Source organism: Microtus ochrogaster, chromosome 1 (assembly GCF_000317375.1).
Source record: "Microtus ochrogaster isolate Prairie Vole_2 chromosome 1, MicOch1.0, whole genome shotgun sequence".
Taxonomy (NCBI): Eukaryota; Metazoa; Chordata; class Mammalia; order Rodentia; family Cricetidae; genus Microtus; species Microtus ochrogaster.
In genome coordinates this window covers 18977264-19003729 of record NC_022009.1, presented here as the reverse complement: position 1 = coordinate 19003729, position 26466 = coordinate 18977264, and the positions used below count along the sequence as shown (strand labels likewise).

The following is a 26466-nucleotide window of genomic DNA, read 5'->3' as shown; positions in this document are numbered from 1 at the left end:
GGTTGTGTCTCTGTGCTCTTGCCCTGGCCAGTCCACGTGGGCTCTAGCTGACTGGTTTTAACACACAGGAGAACAGTGTGGTGATGGTGGAGAGTAAGCCAGGCCTTTGGAGGTCTTGTAGCTTCTGCTTTCAATGTCAATGAGCCCTAAGGACACACATAAGGGGGCTACTCTAGCCTGCTGGAGGAGCAGAGGCCACACAAGAGGAAAAGGGAAATAGCACAGCCTGCTGGCACACATGGCTGAGGTCAGTTTGGATGTTCCTGCCCCATTGGTCCTCCCCTTGGATGAGCTGAGGAGCCAATTCATGTAAAACTTGTGAGACAGCCACGCTGTCAACTGCAGACACACTGGCAAGAACAATTCATTTATCTGTTGCACTAGTAGGTTTGGGGTAGCTTGTTATTTAACAATGGGTGCCAAATATCTAGCTAGACCTGCTTAATTCTTTGTCACCTTACACCAGAGGGCTTCTCGTAGCCCCTGCAAGCCTGAAAGTGATACAAATACTAATTAGTAAGTCCTAAGTAGACTTGCTACATATCTGAGGACCCAGAAGGACTCCATCCTTGGAGCTACCCTCTCCCCTTCTCCATCACCTCCCAAATGAGGGTTACCACCTACCTCTACGAGTTATCTCAGAGATTGGCTTACAGAATGCAAGCCAGGATGACTTCAAGGGTCCCTTCAGCAACACTAACTCACAGATCAAGGAGCTCTGCTAACTCAGATGCACACTGCTCTGAAATGCCTCATCTCTGCTTAGGAAAACTTGGGAAACAGAGATAAGATACGAAGGTATGACCCAGTAACTATGAGAATGGGCCATGGCTGCCCATATATGCCTGGAAGATATAACGCACACTAGAGAAGAGGGAACAAGGGGATGGAACCACACACACTTGGACACTTCCACACAGCCCTTCCCAAACCTGCCCCCGAGATGGCGCTGAGCAGAAAGAGCTCAGTCACCCTCCCCCTGGCAACGGAACCTCAAGAAGAAACACAATGGAAAAGCATCTCATGTTGGGAAGGCGCTAAGTCCAGGCCTTGCCATCAGAAGACACACAGTGTGTCTCTCCCCGGTCACACATGGTATGAGAGAGAATGGGACCAGCAGAGAACAGCAGAGAGCAAAGTTGGAGACAGGGCTGGAAAGGCCAGCATGAGCTAGATGAATGTCAACCCTGTCTATGGGCCCAGAGCCCAGGTCTTTGTGTGTCAGCCAAGTTGGGATCCGCGTAGAGGACATCTCTATGTGCTAGGACTGGCTCAGGTCTGTGTCTCATGATTGCCCATGGTAATTAGGAGCAGAGGAGAGCGAATGAGAGCAAGTCCCGGCTAATCCCCAGTATTCACTGGAGCCCGGAGTTTACCCTCTATTCCGGGACTCTCCTTCTTTGTCTTTTCTTAATTTTTACATATTTTCTTAAAAGCAAAAGTGGCCAACAAACAAACATTACAGGATTTGGGCTGGTCTTGCTTTCAGGCTATTGACTTTCAGAGAAGGAAGATCTGAGAGGAGGAAGGGAAGAGGAAGCTGAGTCTCCTGGGTAATCAACACTTCTGCACCTTTGAGTCAAGTCATCAGTGACCAGTGGGCGGACCTTACTGTGAGCTTTACCGTGACAGACAAAACGAATTTCAAGGCGGGGAAAGTAGACAGTAGACAGAGAGGAGGCAGAGGGACTATAACACTCAAGGTTCTACACACACACACACACACACACACACACACACACACACACACACACGATGAGAGGGAGATTTTTAAGGACTAGGTTCATGAACTAAAGATATAGCAAATCTAAAATACATAGGCAAATCAGTCAGGTAGAAATGCAGGTACACAAGATGAGGCAATTTTGGACCAAGATCAATAGCTAATGCCCACAGTTGTAGGACACAAAAGCAGGGCCTTCACACAGCAGTCTCCAGGTTTCTTCTCCTCCTCCTCTTCCTCCTCCTCTTCCTCCTCCTCCTCCTTCTCATCTTGCTTCTCCTCTTCCTCTTCCTTTTTTCTTTTTCAGTAAACTCCAGTCTCTTCACTTAAATCTTGGAACTGACCACATGAGGCTAGCCCACATTATGCAGAACAACCTGCTGTAACCAAAACCAACTGTGGATGCTCATGTCACAACAGCTCAATAGTGTTGGGTCAGACAACAGGGTCAGGCTGCCCATACAAACGGATGTACTGAAAGGGGCATTGTAAGGACTTCAGGAAAGATGTCCTACATAGAGGGGAAGAGAGGAGTCATAAGCCTGATGTGGTGACTTGCATCTGTAATTCCACCACAGAGTAGTGATGGAGGGAGCGGGGTAGCTAAGACAGAGAGATGGGAAGTTTGAAGCTAGGCTAGGCTATGTAATAGATCCTATCTCATAGCTCAAACAAAATCTGTAGACTGGAAGGGTACCCTGGCGAAGCATGTGGCTTCTCCTGATAAAAACCTAGTGGTTATTTAAGGAGCTACTTTGGCCATCCTGACAGAATTGCTTCTCTTCCTTGAGATAGGCAATGGAAGACAGCAGGATACTAGCAAGGCTGGGGACAATGTCTTTGAGAGGAGGACCCAATGCAAGATTCTGGGTGACAAAAAAAAAGTCTGGGGGCTCAGGCGGAGGTTAAAAAGAAGTGCTGGGGACATATGTGAACCTAGGCTATTAAATGGATATATTTGTACCTTAGTCTGATATCACATTAGTCCCTGAGAAGGCCAGAACAATTCTGAGAACACGTGATGAATCAGGAAGAGCTAACCATGACTTGTTGGGCAATCCTCACTCAAGGTCTTCCTCCATTCATCCCTGAAGCTATCTCTGAGGGCTCTTCCCTGGAAGGAGGCTAAGGCACAGCATGGCTCCTGCTGAGTTTCTGTGCCCCTTACCCATTGTACTCTGACCCCACCAGTGTGCTTAAGGACCAGGTCTCCATCACATCCTTCCTGCCCACCACTCTGGTTTGCTCCTCACTCAGAAAACCACAGACTCTCACAGAGAAGGAATCCATGAAGGATATTTAGTCTAAGAATCTTATTCTAACCAGTGCTCCAGAAATGGGGCCCACCCACAGCGGAATAAATGCCAGCATGTTCTATATGAGACTGCAAGGGCTGGAAAAAGAATCTCTGACCCCAACTCATCCTGGGAAACGCTACGCTCAACCCTCAGACCATCGAGACTAAATTTCTTATGGGGATAAACATCAATAAAGGGTGATTCAGCCTGAGAAAATGAAAGGAGCCTGCTTGTATTTCATTGCAAAAGGAATCGTTTCGCTGGGCCAAGAATATTAAGGAAAACACTGGCCTTGTGTCGACAACAACGACCCTGAAACCTCTTCAAATACCTCCCGCCCATCTCGTCTCTTATCAAAAATGAATGAAATGCTGACCGGTGACCCACAATAACAAACCATACACTTAAAACAACCTTTCTAAAAACGAGATGGAATTCCAGGGGCGGAAGGAATGGTGTGACTCCCACCGCAGGTCTCTCCAGGTCTGACAACACGTGGGTGTCTGGTACTGGGACCACCTGAGGATTTGGTGGAGAGTGGGCCAGCAGGAGAAGGACAAAATGGTGGGCCTGGGGTTTGAAGGGGCTGGGTGGGGACTGTGGGTGTGGGGGCTGAGGGGAGGGCCCTGCTGGAGTCATAATCTTTAGGAATGATTTATGGAACATCACGGAGACACTCTGTTTATTCAGCCACGTGGGGTTTTGGCACCTATGGTTTCAAGCCAATTATGTGAATAGGTTATCACCTCACTGGGGACTTGGCAATTTTTTCACAGAAGGGGCTAAGTGCCCCTCAGAGGATAATTTTTCCAAGCACCATTTGCCAAGCTGGCCTGCCATCTCACCACGAGTTTTCCACCACCTCTGTCAGTGAGGGCCACTTGGTCACAGCCAATTCCCAGCTCTCCATATCCTGTGACTTGGAGTCATCCATGTGGTTTTGAGAACCCCACAGAGAGGGAGATTCCACAGAGCCACTGCTCCTAGGACTGACCATCGGCTAAGGAATGCAAGCACCCAGAAGACAGGCCCAGCTGGGGCAAAGGAAAAGCAAAAGTCACCTACTAACAGAATCAAATCAGCCTCTGGTTGTTCAGACCAGAATGGATAGAGGTGGGGTATCAGAAACCGAATTTGCATAAACTTAAGAAAGTCACCTCTTCTGTTGCAATAGATTTCCTCATCCCTATCTTTTTTTAAAAGAAAAAAATCCTCTTTCTGCATAGTCTGCCACAAAACAGAATGAAAATAAAAGATAGCATCATCCCTCATCCTTATTCCTACCTTGGGAGGGACTTTGGAGCGTGCTCGGGAGGACCCCTGATGGGCCAACTGGTTAACAAAGGACCACCTTCAGCTCTACCCCAGAGGGATAAGTTGGGACGCTGTATGATCTCAACTGGGTGGCTGTTTCCCAAAGCCAGAAGGAACTTGGGACATTCAGATGAAATGCTCCAGGAGCCAAAGATGGGGTTAATGGAGACCTGGGCTTCCAGGGCCTGTGGCTGAAGCAACAGTAAGTGTCCACTGCTCCAGCTCCAGTGCACTTCACCCTAGAGACTGACGTAGTGGAAGCCTTCATAGATGTCGCCAGCAGTCAGAATAGAGGCAGTATAGCACAGCAGTCACGAGGACAGACCTTTTGGCTTCCCCCACGTGGCTCTTGACCTTGGACAGTCTCAAAGTCCCAGGTTCCTCACCTGTAAAAGTAGAGTAGCCCCTACCTGTGCCCTACAGGTGCTTATGAAGGTAAGATGTACTAACATGTGAGACAAGCTGTAGCTCAGTGGCGTGGGGCTTACTCAGCATGATCAAGGCCTAGATTCAGATACCTAACACCACAAAATATATGTAGGACATTTAACCTGGTGCCACAGTAAGGTAAGAGGGGTGGTGCTATTATAACTATCTGGTCCAAGGCGGCAGTGTCCTCCGTCACATCTGGGGTACGGCCCATCTTCTTATACCTGTGTTCAGCTTGGCTCCTCAACTGGCCTGTAATAGCTGGCCAAGGATCAGGTTGTGGGAACAGTCTGCCCTGGTCCATGCAATACGGGGGTACACAACCTACAGAGGAAATTTATGTCTCTAGCTATATTTAGATGTCTTAAAGAATCTGTCTGCTTTTTATAATAACATCCAGAACTCCAAAGCAACATCGCTGACAAAGCATTCATCATCTACTAGAGAGGAGCACATCACCGGCCCTGCCTTTGGTACACCCTTTCCTTACATACTCATTGTGTTGCCCTCCTACCTTCTCAGGCCTTAGTGTATCACCGCTGCTGATGGGCCGAGAGCCCTGCACAAGCCCTCAGCTAGCTGGACTCCTGTTTCCTAGTTTCAAAGTCAGGGGTGGTACTGGAAGCTTCTCAGGCGCTTCTTCCTCTAACAGCCCACACAGTTCAGTCAGAACAAGCACACCTTCCTATACTGTGGAGGCTAATCCAGACCTAGCTGCCTAAGTCACTGGAAGTTGAACGCCCGGAAGAGTTGAGTCAAGGGTAAGCATGCTGGGAGTCGTCAGCCTGTCCCTCGTACCTCATACTTCTTGAGAAACTGTTATGTGGTCCACAAACCACAGCAAGCTTGCTGTGCCTCCAAAGTTCCACCTTCAGGCAGAACTAACATCCCACATCCCGAAGGCTGGCTGGGAGCAGCTCTACCCCCAGGATAAACAGGCTCTTAGGCGGAATAGTCATGAGTAAGGATATATAAGAAAACAGTACAACCAGCCTGTGTAAATAGATTCTCTGAAGAACCTAAAATGGCCATGCATGGCTCACCATGGTCTGAAGTGGTAAACACCCACTTCCCACACAGACAGATACTGAGCTCCTGGGGAGGGGGGATGGGTAGAGTCTGTTTCTTCTGGGACGGACTGCCCAAATTTAGCACATAAACATCTTCCTTCTCAACTTCCCCCTAAAGCGTCACCCTCCTCACACCCCATCTCTATGGACTCATCCACAAAGCCAGAAGAGATGCCCGTTCCTCCAAAGGTTCTAAGAAATCCTTCACAGCTGTTCTGCAGTGACAAGTACCAAGAAGTAGTAGCCTATCCCTCCCCAGTTTTTCTTGGTAGTTTCAATGACCCTGACCTGCAGACTCTGTGCTAGAAGAACTAAATTATAGAAAATTCAAGTTGAAGCAAGAGAGGAAGAAAGGAGCTCAGACAAAAGGGAGGGTGAAAGAGATATTTTTTTTTAATTTATAAAAATTAAGTATACCCGTATTCTTCCTCCTCCCAAAATACTAATATTGCATGCGTGTGTTGATAAACTGCACAGCCCGATATCCTGCAGTCATTTCACAAACACATAATGAAGAGTCTCGGACTAAAGCCAAAGTCATCACTGACTTTCAGAAACTGGGAGGAAACCAATTACAATACCTGAGCAAGCTCTTTGATCGCAGCTTATTAATGACTGAGGACAAAAGGAAAATATTGGGACATGGTTTTGTTACCGAACATCAAATTGCATATAAATTCACTTCTAGAAACAAAACTTTTGCTAGTAGGGGGAGTCCCAAAGACTGAATCCTGTGACTACACGCTTCCCATTCCAACACTACAAGAAACAGACAATGGGGCGACAGAGTAACGTAACCAAGAAAGCCAATATGAAAGCAAGGTCAAACTGGACCATTGACCTGGCTCCCAGGCCCCCAGTGATAATCACCTTTCCTCTCCACAAAGGAAAACAGTAGAGAAAGGGCAAAGCCTTTGTTGCCAAGGGAAAGCCCTGGAAGACCATCTGGCCCCATCCTCATTTCAACCCTATTGACCATGATTGACCAAAGCATCTTCATGAGTCCAAAGGGCAGACAGCAAGAAGGCCAGTAACAGGATGTGTTTTTATATAGATATTTTAAATGCACACAAGCCCAGGCCCGTCCCCGTTGCGAATGCTGGTGGATTACTCATTCTTCCTCCGATCACGTCATGTGTGAGATTCCAGGTGGCTGTGGGGTATTTGCTTACAACGGCTACCACAGGTTTCCTTGCAAGCTGTTTATTTTTCCAGCCTCGGGTCATTACATCAGCCCACGGTTTCCAGTTGGACAAAAAGTATAGACTTGTGGGGGTGGGGATCCAGTCAGGAGGTGCCATTGCCTCCATGACCCCAAACCCCGGTCGTAGCAGCTCTCCCAGCAGAAATGTCCTGGGTGGGAAAGCAATCTCAACTGTAGCCGGCGGCCCAGCAGCCAGCCTATAAGAAAAACGTTGCCCAAATGAGTAAGGGCACGAACACTGTCAACTGGTCTATCTGTGACATGTGACCACACCTTGAGCAAACACAGAAAGATATTCTCATGCAAGAAGAAATGAGAATCTTATTTTATTGAAAAATGTCAAAGAACCGTGTTTCCATTTTGGGTCCTCAATGGCAGCTCTGTCTCCAGGGAACAGAGTGACCATAAACTGCTTCATCCACAGAGACACAAATGCCGATCATGGAGGCAAGAAAGGAAAGGCTTTAGAATTTAACTCATGGGGCCAGGTTCTGGGTACCCTGATCACATCAGGAAAGAGTTTTGCAAGAAAGACAAGAAGCAAGGAAATGAAAAGATATGGATGCAGAGACAAACCCAGAGGCTATGATCACTAGCCTGGGCTTCCGGGACAGAAGGAAACATTGCAGCCCTGGCTCATTGCCATGGTGCACAGTAAGCATGGTGGCCACATCCATGACCCCAGTTCCTGAGAGATAGCACTTTCTTGGGAGAGGAAGCATGATGTTTTGTCATATAGAAACAAAAAGACAGAAATTATAAAGAGACAAAGAAGACTTATAAGCTTATAAAGTATCTTTATGTAGTCAGCTTAGACCTAGGGGAGCGAAAAGGGTTTGATGAAGGCTAATTCTTGTTATTTGTCTTATTGCTTTACCTTCTTCTATAAATAGATATGACTTGAACATATTTTAAATGTCGAGTATTTTAAGAAATGTCATGATACCAAACTCTGGATGAAAAAAAAAACTCAGCAGGAGTTCACATTTCCTTGAAAAAGCAGCAGAAGCTCTGGCCAGCACTCTACTAGGACACGCTGCTCCCAAGATCTGGGGTGTTAGCTGGCTAGGAACATCATCCTCCCAGATACGGAAAGGATTCCTGGAGCCACGGATACTTGGGAGGTGAGGCATGAGGGAGGTGGTCAAGGAAGAGAGGATCAGAAAGACAAATTGGGATATGCCAAACTTGCATGAGGGAGGTGGTCAAGGAAGAGAGGATCAGAAAGACAAATTGGGATATGCCAAACTTGCCAAGGACTCAAAAGGCCATAGCAGCCATATGAACACAAGGCAGAGCTTTCCAGAAAGAGCCAGAACCTCTAGGAGGGGAGAAGACTGGATACGTCTTCAGGCGTGTGTGTCATGTTATTGCACAACTTTCAGGCGCCCAGTGGAACCTTTCCAACATCAACAGTCCCCAGGCCAGAAAACAAACCTGGCGTCACAGGGTCTGAGTGTGAAAAAAGGATGTTTGGGGTGTAAAAGAAACTGGAATTGCCTTTTTTTTTTTCCCTTCTGGGAGAAGGCTGAGAAGATGAGCTCTCACCCAGGCGTACTTCACAGAGTCTGACTCCAACCTCCCCAAGCGTGGTCTGAAGTTCATCTGAATGCAGAATCCTCCATCAAACTCTAATGAAAAATGGCCTCAGGTGCATAACTCTAAGGCTCCAGTACTCACCTAAAGCCATGGACCATGTGCAAGGCCATCAAAGGATGTCTGCCTGCCTCATTGACCGTGTGCCAACATGAGAGGATGGGGAGCACAGGACAAGGAAACACTCCACCGAAGCAGCTTCCTTCGCTTCGTTTACCTTCTAAATCACTTACGGTAAACCCATGAATTACAGGTCTAAAACTGAAGCCTCACAAAATCCAGAAGGGCAATAACTTAGTTTTATATATAAGGAAAGCAAGACTCGGAGAAGCTGATTGGCTTTCCAAGGTAAGGAAAGTCAAGTCCGGGAAACCAGATGTGCACATCCATCTGATTCCAAAGACCATGCTTCGACCAGTATGTGGCTGGTGTGTGAAAGATACCCTACTCCACTGCCTGAAAATCCAGACCTTATGATGCCTCCTTGGCAATGAGTTGAGATCTCATACCCCGGAACAGGATGGTCAAGCTTGAGAATGGTCCGTGTGAGATGATGCACCTGTGAGCGGCCCCAGAACTTCCTAGGATGGTACAGGCTTACCTGGAGCATCAGGAAACTCCTCAGGAGTCACAGCTCCTACGTCTGCTTGCTCTATGTAGGGGCCAAAAACCTTGAGTAAGACAACCCTAGGCATGTACCTCCCACTCAAAAGCCATTTTCAACTGTGGATACCAGGGGCCAGAAAATGTTCTCTGTGGAAGATCATAAAGTAAATATCTTAAGCTTTGCAGGCCATCCAGGCTCTGGGGTAGCGATTCAAGCCTGGTCTCATGGGTAAAAATGGTCAAGAACAGCAGTGTAGCTGTGTCCCATTAAAACTTTATTTGCACAAACAGTCAGGTGGCCATCTTATCTGCTAAATACTCTCGCAGAACCATGCCTTTTATATCTGAATCCATCAATAAGATTGACAGGTATCAGTCACCATGGCCAGGTGATAATGACTTAGAATATTATAATCTGTTAAGCCATTACTGAAACCAAAGCCTAGTCATTTTCCTTGATGTGTCTCCTCTAAAGAGCAACTAACTCTCCCGCAACTATCCTGTTCTATATACTAACCTTATAGAGTCACCAACTATGGGAAACAAAGGAGGCCGGGCCAGTACAACAAGAGGAAGATAGTTGTACTTGTCTAGAAACAATTTCTCAACATGACCCTATGATCGTACAACAGAAAACTACATAAACCAGTAGAGGACACAATCAGAACCTGATGCTGTCACTTTAATACACTCAGAGAACACACTTCAGAAGGACATGTGTCCCTTGCTTCCTCCGGTCTAACTGCAATTAGCACTGTCATTGGTTAAGCATGGTGGCACACATCTGTAATCTTAGCACTCAGGAAGTTGAGGCAAGAAGACGTGAGTTCCAGGCTACCCTGGACTATATATCAAGGCGCTATCCCCAAAATCAAGAGATACAGATATATGTCAGTGGGAAAATACCTACATAGCATCCACTGGGTCATAGCATGCATAGCACCACCAAAAGCCTCATGGTATTGTCATTATCATTGTGAACAGTAATAAATGCATGCACCTAACAATTCATCATCTAGCCAGGCAACAGTCAAAAAAAAAAAAAAACATACAGACATTAACGTGACGAGCCTTTTGAGAGACAGACCATGCCCTGCCCTGTAGGTAAGAACTAAGGCCCAGGGAATTTCTCTGGCTAGAGTCACTCTCTGTGTGCTATACCTAGGTTTTGCAAATTCCAAAACCTGTGCTCTAACTGCTGACTATTCTATCTTGCCCAAGGCCGTTCACATGGCCTCTTTTATGTCACTATCTCATCCTATACCTCCATCTTACATCAAACAGTAAGCCAATCAACACGGAGAAACACTGACCAGCCCACCATTTACCTCTTTGTCTCCTTCCCTGAACTCTGGCCTCCATACCGCCACCTCTAGCACAGAGCCGGTACAGGAGTAAAGCAGAGGAGCCAAGGACAGCTCTGCCTGCCCCTTCAAAGGCAGGAATCCTTAGTCCTTAGTCCTTGACACTAATAAAGGAAGGATATGGCTAAGTTAGACTCAGCCAAGCACATAAATTATGCCAAGTGCTAGCTAGTTCTCATTACGATGGCTTAAGAGAAAGAACGCTCCTCCCCGACAATACCTCAGCTCTGGTCTGCTAGGACATTTTCTGTTGGGGAATATTTAGTCTTGATCGATGGCCAGTGATCTTGGTTGGGTTTGATCTTTGTTGGTGGCAAATCATGTTTCAAGTAAACCCTACGAATGTGGTCGCTCTTCACAATTCATCACCTTTCTGCTAAGTCAGTGCCAAAACCCTGACCATTCCTGAGACCTCAGAAGACCAAAACAGGAAGGGCATGACTGTAAGCAGCTTGAATGCCTCAAAACAGAGGAATTAAGTCTCGGTCAAAGCTTAAAGCCCAACTTTTGAATGGCCAGCCTGCTCCTTTCAAAATCTCCTGTGTGGCATTTAGAAAGTCAATCAAAATACTAAAAACATCTTGACAAAATTTGTCATCCTAACAGATCAACTACTCATAAAAGTTGATCCTGGCTATGATAAAAGACGAAAACAAAAGCTGGAAGAGACGAACTCATCAGACTCCTTATTTTATAGCTGCAGAAAATGAAGAAGATACAAGTCATCCCAAACCACACTATAAAGCTGGGCAGAGTGACACCACCCCAGCTGAGCGCTGGGAGGAGGCTGGAGTGAAAAAGTCACTAGTTTGATATCGGCTTTAGCTAAATAATGAGACTTTGTCTCAGAAAAGGAGTCAGAGGAAGAGGAGAAAGAAGAGAGAGGGGAAGAAGGGAAAGGGAAGGCAGATGAGAAAGAGGGAAGGAAGGAAGCAGAAAAGAAAACAAACCCATATGAGGAGTAGTCATGGGGCAGCAATGGAGCTCCTAGGGACCACGAGTTGAATAAATACACAATCGAAGGAAGATTATTTACCTGAATTTCTTACATTGGTGTTATTCAGTTTGGAGTCTTTGATTACCAAGTGCTTAATCCATAGGGTGGGAGCTGTAATTTCTAGAAAAAAAAAAAACAAGAGAGAGAAAAAAGTGTGTACATACATGGAGAGAGAAGTAAGCAACACAGAGTGTAACCCAGACTTGTAACAAGCTTTTTAGAGGCCTACGCATCAAAGCTTAGCTATCTCTCTCTTGGCACATCAACCTCATACCAGTGCCAACGCACTCTCTCTTCCTTGTGACGGAAGCGCTTCTTGCCCCCAGCTTTTAAGAGACAACCAGGGCATCCTGTGCCGGGACACAGAGTAGTCAGAATTCAGAGGCACCAAGCCACTCCATCAAGGAATAAAAATATTATCCCAGGAGGTGAGGAACACGGGCCAAGCCAAGTCCCTCTCACCCGCTTCCCTGGGAGAAGATTTAAAGGGGATAAATCAACAAACGGATGCCAAACACACCGCAGAGACCATTTTAGAGGAAACAGCTGAAGCAGGGCAGATTCAGCCCGCTGGGCTTCTGCTTTGTGTGGGGAGAGAGGAGTGAGTCTCACACATACTCCAACCCCTTCTCACAGTCAAGCTGAGCACACAGCAAGCACCTTCATCTAGGGCGCCCCAGGGTGCCTGCAGGCTCTCGGTACCAGGGTCACCAAGCAGACTGAGAATGTGGAAATCCTGATCCTGAACATACCATGTGGCAACCAGATCTTCAATGACAGCAGCAAGACGGTCTTCCCAGGTGTCATATTTGCATCCTGCACCCAATCCCCTAGGACTCAGGTTTTCTAGTGACAGGGGATGTTTGCGGATTCTGATCTCACTGAGCTGAGCCTACCCTAGGCACATCCCCATCCATGCTGCCATGGCATGGTTTTGTTTCATTTCTCTGTTCTACTCTCTCGTGCCCCAGATACTCTCCGCTGAGTGCTGCTGAAATCTTGCTATAGGTTGTACACTGATAGCTGAACTTCATTGTCACACTTTCTGGAAACCTTATTCTGCCAAACTTCCTGTTCCTGTCACAGGAATCTGGAGCACTGGGTAAACTCCCTGCAGAACAGAAGCCTAAGTGCCCCCTGCCTTGAACACGGGCCAGGCTTCTGTGCCCCAGCACTTCCAATTCACTGGCCTTGCCTCCAGGGACTCCCGGCCTTTATTTGGCCAACATCCACTATCGCCCTTAACCTAGAATGTTTCTCCCAAATGTCTTAGTGCAACTCCCCAAATCCCTATGCCTTCACCCAGCCAGCTCCACTTGCCAATCTCTTTCTCCTACTTCTCTAACGGTGGTCCATACCCATTACCTTTCCCTCCTTCCTTGTTCTTGGCCAGTCCTTGCTGTCTGGAATACTCTGATTCTTCCTTTCTGCTTGCAAGCTCAAGTCCCGTGTCTTCCCAACTCTTCCCAGAACGATGCCAACTCTTTCTTCCTTAAGTATCTATCACGGTACTTAGTTCTAGGACCAGGACCTAGGGCTTAGTTCATGAAGCTCTCTAGTGGTTGTACTGGGAGGAAGACATTCCTATACCTCCATCTTACCCCTCCTCCAGCCCAGGCACAGAGTGGGCAGTTCTAAGTTCTGAGTCACGTGCTCCCGAAGACTGACTGCCCTCGCCAGCCTTTCTCACCATGACTCCCTGGTCTTGGCAGCTTTGAGGGTCTGTCTAAACCATGTTTTTGTTGGACATTGGGCTAAGGCTGGAAGCCTGGGAGGAACAGAGGGCCGTTCCAGAAGTAGAGACTCTGCACTGGTCACTTGGAGCCTTTGCATTTTTTAAAAGGTTGGGACAAACCAACTTACACTGGGGAAAAAAATTACAATCAAAAAAGAAAAAAATGATAATGGGAACTTAAACAAACATGTAAAGCTAATATCTTACCCAATTCTGAAATGAAAAAAGAAAAAATAATAGTGAGAGTTAAAGAAACATATAAAAATGGAAAGGAAATGATGGCTTACCATCGCCGTCGAATACAGGTTGGGTCTCCATCGTGGGTGTGGGCTTAGAGCCATCATCTGAATTGAGAGTTAAAAAGAAACGAAAAGAGACTACCATTATTGAGGTAAATGCTATCTACTCTCCAGAACTGTTGACTGGTTGGGGTTTGTACAAGGTCAAAAAAAAAAAAGGAAGAGGAAGGAGGAAGAGGCCAGGAGAGAAGCAGAGCCAGAGAGAGACACGATAAAGCAAATCCGGGTATGTGCTCATCCAGGGGACTCACACGGAGTTGGGACTCACAGCAATGGAGGTCCCTGTCTCATAAAGCTGAGGATTCTGTAGAAGTCTTCCAGCCTTCCACACTAACAGAGTAGGGTGGGAAGACTCCTGAGCCTTGTCTAGGCAGGCTGACACTGACAGCCCTATGGCCCGAGAGCCTGGTGTCTCCCCTTTAATTCCCATCCTCCTACACAAGACAAGCTGTTTAGAACCTTCCCTAAGGGCCCTGGCTAAAAAGCTTAGACCAGAGTGCTACTCTCTTCCAGGCTCCTAGCTGCCTCTCCATCCTTGCCTTAAATAGAGGTGCTGGAAAGCACTGCTCTCTCCCGCACACTAAAGGGTCAAGGGCCGCCCAGTGAACATTTACACGGCGAAGCAGCACACGCTGAAATTCCCAGCAGCAGGTCAGTGAAGGGGAAGGGAAACAACACAGGAAATTGCTGAGATCACCCAGGCCTCCCTTTGACGTTTCTATCACCAATGATGGGAGTGGGATGCTCCCAGGAGCGATGTCCCAGTGCTTATCACTCAGTACCCTGGGCAGCTCTTTCTGCAGAGCAAGAGGAACTTCCATATGTCAGGAGTTAGCGTAGCCTTTGTTTATTTACCTGCCAGGACTATGCTTTCATCAAAGCCCCAAAACCCTCAGCTTAGAGATGTGTTTTGCAACCATTTTTCATTATTGCCCTTTGAAGGAGTATTTTTAGACCATTTTCTCCAATCACCTCCTAAAAAAATGTTAGTGGATAGAAGATAATAAATCTTGTGCTGTGTACACCCATTTGTACTATATATGTTAAAAGAGTACATTTTTTCTCAGTCCCCAAGAAGCCACTGTTCCACCCACCCACCTACTCCCAGTAAAGAAGGAGGGGGTTATCCTGTCTATCTCAAGACTAGTTTAGAGATTTTCTTTGTTTTCTCCCTCAGGGGAAGAGAAAGGTTGAGCACTATTGTTTCAGTCAGTTTGATGATTACACCACATTGTTCTCCTACCAAGACCCCCCAGAGATCATTTAGAATGGAATGCTATGTGCTACGTTCTCTGGGCATTAACTATTTATAGAGAACCCCGGCTCTCAGATAATCCATGAGACACCAATCAGACCACCAGTAATAACAGGGTCCCACCTCCTTGTGTCTTCCCTGACCCCCCCCCCATCCCTGGATCTTATCAGAGGAGGGAGGGAGAGAATAATTCAGATCTCTCGCTGGTGTCAACCCTTGGAGACCCACACCCTCCCTAGAGACTGAGGCCAGCAATCTGACAGTCCTGTGATGGTATCACTGTCCTGTGCTGACACCAAGACCCAACTCTCACTGGGGCCAAAGCAAACCCAGACTATCTGACAACCATCCCAAGAAATGAGACAGAGGAGAAAGAGGCTTCAGTACTTAAACACATTAAATATCGTATTTGCCTCAAACTGGATTCCCTAATGCGCATCTTTTTACATCAAACGATGTAAGCTGATCTAGAAGTCTTTGAGGGAGAATAAGCAGCAATCAGAGCTACAAATGTCATTTTTTTTTTAAATAGCACCACTTCCCCCGACTCTAGTAACACCTCCTTCCATTGAATTCAACAAGCCACTGAGTGGCGTCCCCTGGCAGCCACAGTGACATTTAGTCTGGTCACTTCTGCCAGATGCAGCATTCAGTGTGACTAGTTCAGCACAGCTTACTCAGCCCCTCCGTGCAGGGTGGCTCCATTTAGAGCTAACAAAGGAAGATGTCAGAAGTCAACAGTGAGTGTTCAGATCCGACAGGGTATGTGATATTTCACATTTGATGTAGACACTAAAAAGTCTACATGAGAGCTAGCTCTCTGTCTGCAGCAAGATAGCTAAAAATAGCCTGCCTCCTTCTCCTGGCATCCAGATGAGAGCCTGGGTCTGAGCGCCTGGTCTAGCCATCGGCAGAGAAGGTCTGCAGAGAACAAGGGAGGGCTTCCCGGGGAACCTCAGACCTCGGCACGGGAGCCCACCGAGCATGAAGCTGAGGCAGGAGATTGAGTCTTCCTGCTGGGTAAGGTCACTGAGGGTGAAGAGGCACAGCTGCTCTGTGCAGAGAGGCCCCGATGGAAAGCTTTATGGAGTGAGAAAAGTCTAGGTGCCAGCACACCCCAAAGCCAGGAAGCCACGCCAAATCCAACAGAACCTTCCAACCATCATCTCCGGGCACCTGGGCACCTGGTTTCTGACCCACCAAATAAGCACAGGTTTTCGTTTTGGTTTTCTTTTTTAATAAACATAGGTTCAAGGCTTGGGTCCAAGGTCCACAGCCGTTCTGCTTACTGGCAATCCTTGGAGAAGCACCAGGCCCCACACTGGACTTCCAGATCCCTAAGGGGGACCTCACACTGGCCCTTGTTGACATCCATACATGGCCTAACCTAAACCCGTCACTCTGTCTGGGCAGCCGCATCATCTGTTACACATGAAAGATGCCTGCCTACTAGGCGTCAGGACACCGGCGCTCTGTGGGTGTGCACAACCCTAAACTACTGTTGAAGGAGTTCCTCGGCTACGTGCGTACTAACATTCTTATTTGAATTGCTTTACTTTTGAGACTGGATTTGTGAAATTAAGATCCTATCAAAGTTTTTAAATTAGATAAACCTTACAGTTCAATAACACGACAACTTTATTTTAAACCTTGGCAGAATAGAATATTTTAATAAGCATTTCACACACACATGTACGCACACACGTACACACACAGACATACATGTACACACATGTACACACATATACACCAAAGACACAGAGATGATAGTTAACACACTAATCATGTGCAATGTCATTTATCATTAGGAGGTACAAATAGACACAATGAAGGTACTTGCTTGTAATCCCAGCATTTGTAAAGCAAAGGTGGAAGAATTACTACACATTCAAGACCAGCCTGTGCTACACAGTGAGCTTCAGATCAGTTAGGGCTACACAACAAATTCCTGTCTCAAACAAACAAACCCAAAGACCCCCAAAAATACCACTAAATACCAGGAAAGGCTAAAATAGAAGACAGAAAATAACAAGTGTTGGCAAGGAAGTGGAGAAAATGAAACTCTTTGTTCACCGTTGGTGGAAATATACAACTGGGCAACCATTTTGAAGAATAATTTGGCAATTTCTTTTAAAAAAATGAACACCAATTAAATTTTCAAGGCCCAAATTCCACTCCTGGGAACCTATGAAAGAGAAATGCTCTAGGAAAGACATGTACACAAATGTAGTAGCATTACTCAAATATAGCAAATATAAAAGTTTTTAATTTGGATTTTTATATGTATGTATGTATGTATGTATGTATGTATGTATGTATTTGTTGGAAGAGGAAGGCACATGTATGCCATGAGGCCGAGTAGAATTCACAGGACAACTTATGGGGGTCTGTTCCCTCCTTCTACCATGTGAGTTCCAGGGAAATGAACGTGGGCTGCAGATTTGGCAGCAACCCCGTTACCCACTGAGCCATCTTACTGACCCAAAAAGTCTCAAAGTTTTAAGCAATCCAAGTGTTTATCAACCAGTAAGCATACATATTATGATATGCCCATTTAAAGGAACACTATTCAGCAATAGAAAGGAATAACTACTAAAACATGAAAATATACACCTGATGACCTTTGAAAACACAATAGATGGAAGACAAGCTGTAACCCCTGCCTATGGTAGGACGCATTTGGACAGCACAGATGTACAAAAGCCTGTGCCTCTAGAAGGCAAGCAGCTCCATGGATGCTGAGTCTGAGGCTGGGAACAGTTATAAACTATAAGAACTTCCCGTGCAGGGAGGAGACGGAAATTGTCTCTGGTAATATTTGAGTGACTCTAGGAATTTGCTAAATTCACTGGATTTTTACATTTAGAATGAGTGGGGTGTTTGTTTGTTTGTTTTTCTGCTTACATTTCAATAAAAGCTCTTTGAGCCAAAATGGGGGGGGGGTGTCAGAGTCACTAGCGGAAAAAGCACCCAGTGGCAGCAGCTAGGTCATTGGTTAAATTGGAGAGGAAGATAACACACTCATATATTTTAAAGATATATATCTAAATCTCTGTTTACTTATGTATTGATAATTTTATACCTGGAGCTTATTCTGCTTGATTCCTTCCTTCCTTCCTTCCTTCCTTCCTTCCTTCCTTCCTTCCTTCCTTCCTTCCTTCCTTTGTTTCTGAGCTCAAATAGATTTTATTCTCCTTGATTTCAAAATGACTTCCAGACTAAGGAGAGAGAGACAGAGATAGAGAAACAGTGTTTCAAACAGAGGAGGGTTTCAAACATAATATTTCTTATAGAGAGGGAGAAAAAATACAAATTAGAAAATAAAAATAAACAGACAAATAAGAAAAATAAGAGGATTCTTCCAGGGTGAGTTAGGACCAGCAACCACAATCCCAGGATTCTATCTTACAGAGCTCAGTTTCTGGCAGGTGGCTTCCCGCCTCCCACCTGCACCATCAGCCAGGAAGGAGGAAGCCATCAGGCAGATGAAAGGAGAAGCAAGTTCCAGCACAAACCAGGCCTTGGAGGCAGCGAGCTGCTTTGGAAACTGCCCAGCCCCAGAGCCACTGCCTTGGCCTTCCAAGGTTGCCCAGCCCCCACTCCCGCCTTGTCCTTGCAGGTGCAGCCCCTGCATGGGCTCTGGGAGCCTATAAAGACAGGGTGTGTGTGTGACAGCACAATTCCTCCCCTGCGAGAACGCCTGGCCCACGCACAGACAGCTGGAAGTCACTTCGACCCCCGATGACACCGTTCAAAGCCTCCTCTGTTTGGCTTTTTGATTTCTGATTGACACTCGCTGGCGAGGGGAGATAAATGCTGGGCTGAAGACAATGTTGATCCGCTCTGACTATTCTCAAGGAAAGACTTTTCAGAATAACAAACAAAACAAAATAAAAACCCCAAAACATTGGTGCGCTTAAGGGACTGAATAGAGCCCAAGAGATCCAGGGAAGCAGGCCTGGCCCTTTGAAGGGACTGGCAAGTCCATTGAGGAGTTAATTGTCCGGGTGTACAATGAGTTTATTCTGACCACATACAAAGAGCTTTCTCTTCCAGGTCCTTCAAAAGCAAGTGTGTCAAAGGGGCCAGAGGAGGAATCTGTATTAATGGCATCTCTTGGGGTTTCCCGAGGTGGAGTGTTGAGCAATCAGAAAAAAAAAAAAAAATAGAAAAAAAACCCAGCAACTTCCACAACACCCCCCACCCCAACTTGAGATTTGGAAGGTTCCTCAACAAGCCCAAGTTCCCTCAGATTCTGAACTCATCTCAAACCACGTCAACTACTGCAATCCTCCTTTATTTGCTTTGACTACACCACTGTCTAACTCTTGTGGGAATAAACTAAAGCCTGGTATACCTAGAAGTTCTTGCTTGTGCAGGCACCAAACTTATGTGATTCAAGGTTCAGTACGGAAGTAAAGGTGACTTCTTCGGGCATCCTGATTACAGAAGTCTCTTAGGAAGCTGGCCTAGATCACACCGGGAAGGTGAAGAGCTGGCTAGCCTCAGCATCTCCGGAGAGGCATGGTGCCTGGTTAATGGTGCTCTTTTAAGATGGATGAACGTTGTCCCTGTGCTGACCCATGAAAGCAGAAAGTGTCTAGGCACTTCAAACTTGCTCGAGAGTGAGAGGTCTATTTACAGAGGTTTCCATCCACCCAAACACTTCCTCTTCAACTTAAGAACAAGCTTAAAGCTGGCTTTCACAAGCATTTTCCCCATACCCTCAAGTCACGCATCCCTCTGAGTAAGAACAAAATCCCAAGGCTAGCTAAGAATGCATAGGAGAGACAGACAAGAAGAAAGGAAAGGAAGAGGCAGAGGAAGAAGCAGAGGAGAAGTTACCTGTAACACTGAGTCAGCTGAAGACCAGATTCACACAGATCTCAGAACTAACTTTTTAAAAAACTTTTGTCATGAAAAGATGTGCTTAAATTTATGTAAACACAACGTCATATACCAGTTTCTATGAGGACTTTAGCACAGGCTAGGGATGCAGCTCGGCTGGTAGAGTGCTCGCCTTGCATCACAAAGCCCTGAGTTTGGTCCTCAGCACTGCATAAGCTAAGTCTTTTGTGTACACCTGTATCCTAGCACTAGGGAGGGAGAGGCAGGAAGATCAGAAGTTCAAATCTAGGCTAGGATACATAGGGGAGATCTACAACCAATCCCGCTCCCCCCACCCCCGTATGGATGCTAAAGGATGACTAATTACGTCATTCAAGATTATAGCACAAAATCAAGAAGCTGATATTGGCATGGTCCATCCTTATCCAGGCCTCAGCAGTTTCCCGTGCACCTGTCTGCACGTGTGCAGCTCTGAATTATTTTATCCATGTACAGATTCAGGTCACATCAGACTCATACAGAACGATCCCATCACCTCGAGGGCTACCATGGGCTTCCTCTCCTCCACACCTCACATCTCCTCACTTGTCCTCCACCTTATCATGTCTTGTCATTTCCAGAATGTTGTAACGATGGAATTGCATAGTATCTGATCTGAAATCAGCTTTGTGCGCACGAATGCGTGTTTGCACAAGCACACTTTGCACAGTACCCTCGAGACCTTCTGGAGTTGCTGCTACATATACTGCTCAGTATCATCTGTACTGCATATGTGACCCGGCTCATTTCACCTGCCGAAGGACATTTGGGTTGTCTCTATTTTGACATTATAGATAAAGCTGCTATATATTACATATGGGTGATTTTTGTGGATCCTTAAAATAAAGATCTTAAGGATCTTAAGGATCTTTATTTCCTTAAAATAATTGGTCAGAAACATAATTGATAAATTAGGGTTAAGTATATGCTTAGATTTTTTTTTTCTTCCAGGTAGGCATGGTGGCTTGCACCTCTAATTCCAGCTCTTAGAAGGCTAAAGCCATAGACTCATGAGCCAAAGATTCATCCTGAGCTACATAGTTAGATTCTATCAAATGAACAAAGGAAAGAAAGGTGAAGGGGAGATGGGGAGAGGGAGAGGAAGAGGAGGGGAGGATTTTTCCAAGCATCTTCCATTGTGACTGTTCTATTCAAGTCCTCACCAGCAGTGTAGGAGGGAGGTAGCTTTGGTGTCACCTCGCCAGCACTTGGTATGAGGATCATTCTTAACCCTTCTAACCATGTCAGCTCACCGCGGTCTACACTTGTGTATCTTATAACCTTGACCATCTTCCACAAGCTCTTAGCCCTCTGCAGGACTGCTTTGGTGACACATCTGTGCATATACCCAGTCCACTCATTCACTGAAAGCTTTTCTATCTGCTGAGTTTATAGAGCTGTTCTCGACACAAGCCCTGCTTCCGGCATAAGCTTTGCAAATATTCCCGCACATCTTGAATGATAAAATTTCTCACGAGGACTCTTTAAAAAGTTGTTACAGCTTTCCGTTCCCCAGTTCAGACTATGATCCACTATGAATTAATTTTTTACAAGGCAGAACATTTAGGTTGAGGTTTTAAGAACTTTCCAGTTTTTCTGTTTGTTTGTTGAGTTTTTCTATTTTTAATTAGCCATCTACACATGTGTCTGTGTTGGACAAGTGTCCACAGAGACCAGAGGACAGTGTCTGATTGGCTGAAGCTGGGGTTACTGGTGTTAAGAGGTACCTAATGCTGCAGGTGCTGGGAACTGAGCTCAGGTCCTCTGGAAGAGCAGCCAGCATCTTTCCAGCCTCTGTCTTTCTATTGTGTGTTTGGTCTGTGGATGCCAGTTGCTATAGTACCCTTGGCTGGGTGACCTGTCCTTCCTGCACTGAAGTGTCTTTGTCATTAGACATCTAGTTTGGTGTAGCTATTTCTTGGTTCTCTATTCTCCATTCACTTAGGTCTAGCTGCTGTTCCACCAACACCACACGGTCTTAACTGTCAAAGTTTTATGTCTTAAAGCAGATAAAAATTGTTCTGTCACCTTTTCTTTAAAAAAAAATAAAGTGTTTTATCTACTCTGATCTCGTTCCTTTGCATGGAAGTGTGATGATAAGCAGTTTTGCATCTCATCCCTTCCTTCCCGCAGGTACAGAATCAGCCCAGTGAGACTTGGGAATGACAGTGCATCTGCTGTCACTGTGGGAGCTGGGTGGCCCTCAGCTGGGACTAAAGAAATGATCCTGAGACACATCCAAGCTCATAGCCTCATTCCTGGCTGTCTCTGAGGGCGTGTTCTCAACTTTGGACTTCACTCTGGACCAATGAGCAAGCACACTTACTCCCGCTAGCCTGAGTTCTCTTACCTGGACCGCAGGGGCTCTGGGAAGAAGCATCGGCCAAAGCGTGCAAGCATTTGTTAATGGTCTCTATTCGTTCCAGGCTGCCCCTCTCAGCAGAATGATAAAAAAAAAAAAAAAAAAACAGCTACCAGTCAGAGCTGTTTGGAAGATGTCACCCACCTTCTCTTCCCTGGAGAAGTGGCACGCTCTAAGAACTTAGAAACTGCTGGTCCCTTGAAGCTCCAAGTCCATTTGAAAATCGTCTCCATCACAAAAGGCCGAGAACCTAACAGACCGGATGTGGGTGAGCCGACACAGTGAGGCTGGAGTTCTGAACATTTTCACTCACGACTATAGCCTCAGTGGCTGCAACAAACACAACCTAGCAAGCTCCAAATGAACATTCACCCAATAAAAGCGGCGTTCATAAGTACCAACAGCTGCTAATATCACCAAGGACGCAAACACGCAAGCGATTGTGAAGCCTTCCCAGATCCCTAAGGTCCCATTCCTTTCCAGTCCCTGGAGGTGTGATTTGACGGGGATTCAGACTCGGTCTGGCACTCCTTCAGCCGTCTGGAGTAAGGGCGAGCTATGAGGCAGGGGACAGAGACTGGGGCCAAGCAGGGGAAATGGGCAACTGTGGAAAGGAGACAGGCATTGTGTGCGTACGGGCATTCATGCTCATTTGTGCACACCATTTGAAACTGAGCTCTACAAAGCTGGCATTTAACATACCCAGCTCTGCTAAGGTGGCATAGAGCACAGGACGCAGCAGCAACATGCATCCCCTGCATTGGAGATTGCATTTTTCTGTTCATCAGGATAGTATTAGAGTGGGTATATGCAGATAATTGTTGCTTGTCTCCACTATTAAGTTTAAATGCAGTACAGGTTAAAATCATATGCACATATCCCTCAACCAGGCTTAGGGAACTGGGGCACACCTCCTTCCGGTGTGCTCACTGCCCTTGCCCCCAACCGTGAGACCAAGGCTGAAGGCTGCAGTGTCCAATCTACCTGGGACCAACCCCTGCCCTAAATCACCCAGCTGTACATTCTGATCCACCTCGTGAGGGGCACAGGTCCCAGGATGGCACCATTCTGCAGACCAGACTCCACAAGAGCATCCAAAAATAGAGACATAGACAGAGACCTTGGGGAAATAAATGTGACTCACTCCTTACTCAAGGCACACACTGTGGAGTGGCCAATAAGGGATTAAAGAGAACTCCCTGCCAACTAAAGGTGAGTTGGACTTTGGGAGGGGCTCTCTACCCTATTCCGAGACTGGCTGGACAAATACAGAACTCCCTAAAGGAAATTTTAAGCAGAGATTCTTCTTGGTTTTGCCTCTTAATCACTTTTGTTAAATAGCAAACTGCCAGACCTCTCAGAGAAAAATGAGAAAATTTTGGAAAGTTTTCTCTGACGACCCTCGTTTTTCACTTGCTGTTTGTCACAGCAGTGTCAGCTCCAAGGACTCTGGGATTCTGAGCTGCGGAGAGGGGCTGGCAGCACTCCTGAGAACGACTAAAAGCCACTTTGCATATGCTGTCTGGGGTCCTCCCCTCCACCATCCTTTCTCACTCCCCAGTACCTTCTGAGAGGCCGAGAATTGTCATCCTGGTACCGCACAGGCGGTGCAGCCAGGCAGCCCCCTGCAAGCACGCCTGCAGTTCTTCATATCTCAACCCCAAAAAGGGATGTCGGGAAAGCCCACAGCCTTCAACACAGGCTGCTCCTGAGCAATCGGCGACAGGAAACACAGCCTGCTTCCCAGTCACCTGCACTTGCACTGCATCAGTGGAAACCTCAAACCAATCCATCTCTCAACCCCGGCAGCCTTCAACTGTTAGAGCAGCAGAGCCTCCGAGCTAGAGGGACTGCCTGGGCTCCCCGTCCTCTCTTCAGATATACCTCCATGGTGTCAATAAAACACACACGAGTGCATGTGTGCACCAATGCTCAGACACACACACACTCACACACACTCACACACTCACACACACTCACACACACTCTCACACACTCACACGCTCACACACACACTCACACACACACTCATTCACACACACTCACACACTCACACACACACTCACGCACACTCACACACACTAACATACTCACACACACACTCATACACACTCACACACTCACACACTCATACACACTCATACATACACTCACACACTCATACACACACTCACACACTCACACACACACTCACACACACTCACACAATCATACACACACTCATACTCACACACACTCACACACACACCACCCCCATCTGTCTTCAAGGACCAGGACCAGAGGAGAAGCCGAGGGGGCAGCAGGATAGGATTGCCCCAGATCAATGGATATTTGAAACCCAAACACATGGCCCAGGACCCACACCGCATGTGTTAATTACCACACATGTGCCCATAAAGGAGTCCGTTAAATGCAAGGGGTACAAAGAACAGAGGGAAGAGGGGACATTCCAGGGGATTAAGTAAATAGTCTCAAGTTGTGACCCTCCTCCCCTCCTTGAGCACGTGCATCTGGGGAAGATAACAGTGCCCCCTCCCCCACTTCTTCCCTCGGGCCGCACACCTGTGAACCCAGACCCCCCAGCCTGGTCAGGCAGCAGTGACCTGCTGCCGCCTGGCCTCCCTCCCTCATGCTATCTGGTCTTTCACCCCCAGCTCCCTGCACCCTGCCTTTCTCCTCCTCTCCTTCCAAGGCCTAATTCCTGGCTGGCGACCAGACTCGGAGCGGTCGGTCGCACAATGCATCTTTTCATCCTTTCCAGGCAGAGAGAACTGATCCTCCGCAGCCCATCAGTGGGGCATATTCAAGACGGCAAGAGACTTGGGGGAAGAGAGAAGCTCTCCCATCCCTGCCTCGCACCCACATCCCTCACACCCAAAGACCCATGGCCGCACCTCCTTTCCAACCAAACCCCTTACGCTCCCAGGGGCCGGGCCAAAGTCGTTTGGCTGGCAAGCCCCAACTCTAGAGAGATGCCTTCTGGGAGAAGCCACATGTGGGCATGGGCTCAGACAAGGGGCCTTTGTGTGGTCCCACCTGCGGCCCCGCAGAGCACATTCCATTCTTAAGTGAAGCTGAAAGAGGAACCTCTGCAGGTCGACACAGGATATTACAAATGCCCTCTCACACTCTGTCCCCATTCAAACTCGGCCTTCCTAGGCAGGTGTGACTTCAAGTGGCCTTTCCGACAGGTGGCCCAAACTTGCCTTCTCCATACGCCCATGGCAGACAAAGGAAAGAGGGTCCTGCACCTAAATTGATCCTCCAAGTGGAGGGGAAATGAGACCCCAGGGCAGAGTTCAGATCCCAGAGGAGAGGGGGACCAAACACACCCCACTCACGCGCCACTTGCCCTGTTCTGTGCCTCCACAGAACCCTGCAGGAGGAAGTAAGGCAAGGTGCGAAGAACTGGGAACTGATAGTAACTTCTCCCACTAGGTGAGCGATTCTCAACCCTGTGGATCGTGACCTCTTTGGTGGTTGCATATCAGGTAGCCTGCATATCAGATATTTACGTTACCATTCATAACAGTAGCAAAGTTACAGTTATGAAGTAGCAATGAAATAACTTTAGGGTTGGGGGGGTCTCCCCCACATGAGGAACAGTATGTATTAAAGGATCACAGCATTAGGAAGGTTGAGAACCACCACCCTAGGGGGGAGCTTTATTCTTTGCGTTACCCTGATGCCTCCTCCAGATCTGCTGGCTGACCCTGGTCCTAGGGGACAAAGGGTGTTCACTGCTCTCTCCTGAAATGCCATCTGCAGTCCACCTGCCCTCTCCCAGCCGGCTCAAAAGGTGCCTGGGTGACCACGAGCTATCTGTCATTGTTACCCGTGGAGGGCAAGGCCACAGCCCGTAGGAGAGCCCTTGCTATCTCCCAGGCAGCTGTTCTGGACAGCAGGCTTTATAAGCTCCTTGCACCTCCCCCCATTCCTTTCAATGGGAAGGATCAGTTCTGATGGGTGGTCAGTTTCACATGCCTGTCAACAGATTTTCTCTGCCAAGAGGTCCTCAGAAACAACCCAGAAACAAACGCGAGGCTCCTGGGGCATTTCATCCTGCGGCAGGCAGAATGAAAGCAGCTCCTATGCCCAAACCCTCTGAGCACATGCCACTGGCAGTCCTGGTGACTTCAGGTCTCTACAGAGACATCCCTACCCCCATGCCCACTGTTCCACCACAGCAGCCCCGGTTGCATCCCCAGCTCTGGGAAGGACCAGGCAAGGTATCTGCTCCCTTCTTCCCACATTCCTTCTTCAGGGGAAGAGAAGCCACCCACCTGTGAGCCCATTGTTTTAGTCAGTGGTGATACCACCTTCCCCT

At 47.2% G+C, this 26466-nt stretch overlaps 1 protein-coding gene across 3 annotated transcripts in view; it reads right to left on the bottom strand.

The window, feature by feature from the left end:
- Smoc1 (SPARC related modular calcium binding 1) overlaps positions 1 to 26466 on the bottom strand; it is a 156921-nt gene that overhangs the window by 21658 nt on the left and 108797 nt on the right. For 2 of the 3 annotated variants that reach the window (XM_026780667.1, XM_026780672.1), the window contains exons 6-7: positions 13624 to 13713; positions 11641 to 11721 (exon numbers count right to left, since the gene is read on the bottom strand). In XM_026780667.1, the coding sequence (XP_026636468.1) occupies positions 11641 to 11721; positions 13624 to 13713 (171 nt within the window). The remainder of the gene's footprint in view (positions 1 to 11640; positions 11722 to 13623; positions 13714 to 26466) is intronic. The other variant, XM_005343288.3, reaches the window with a different exon arrangement.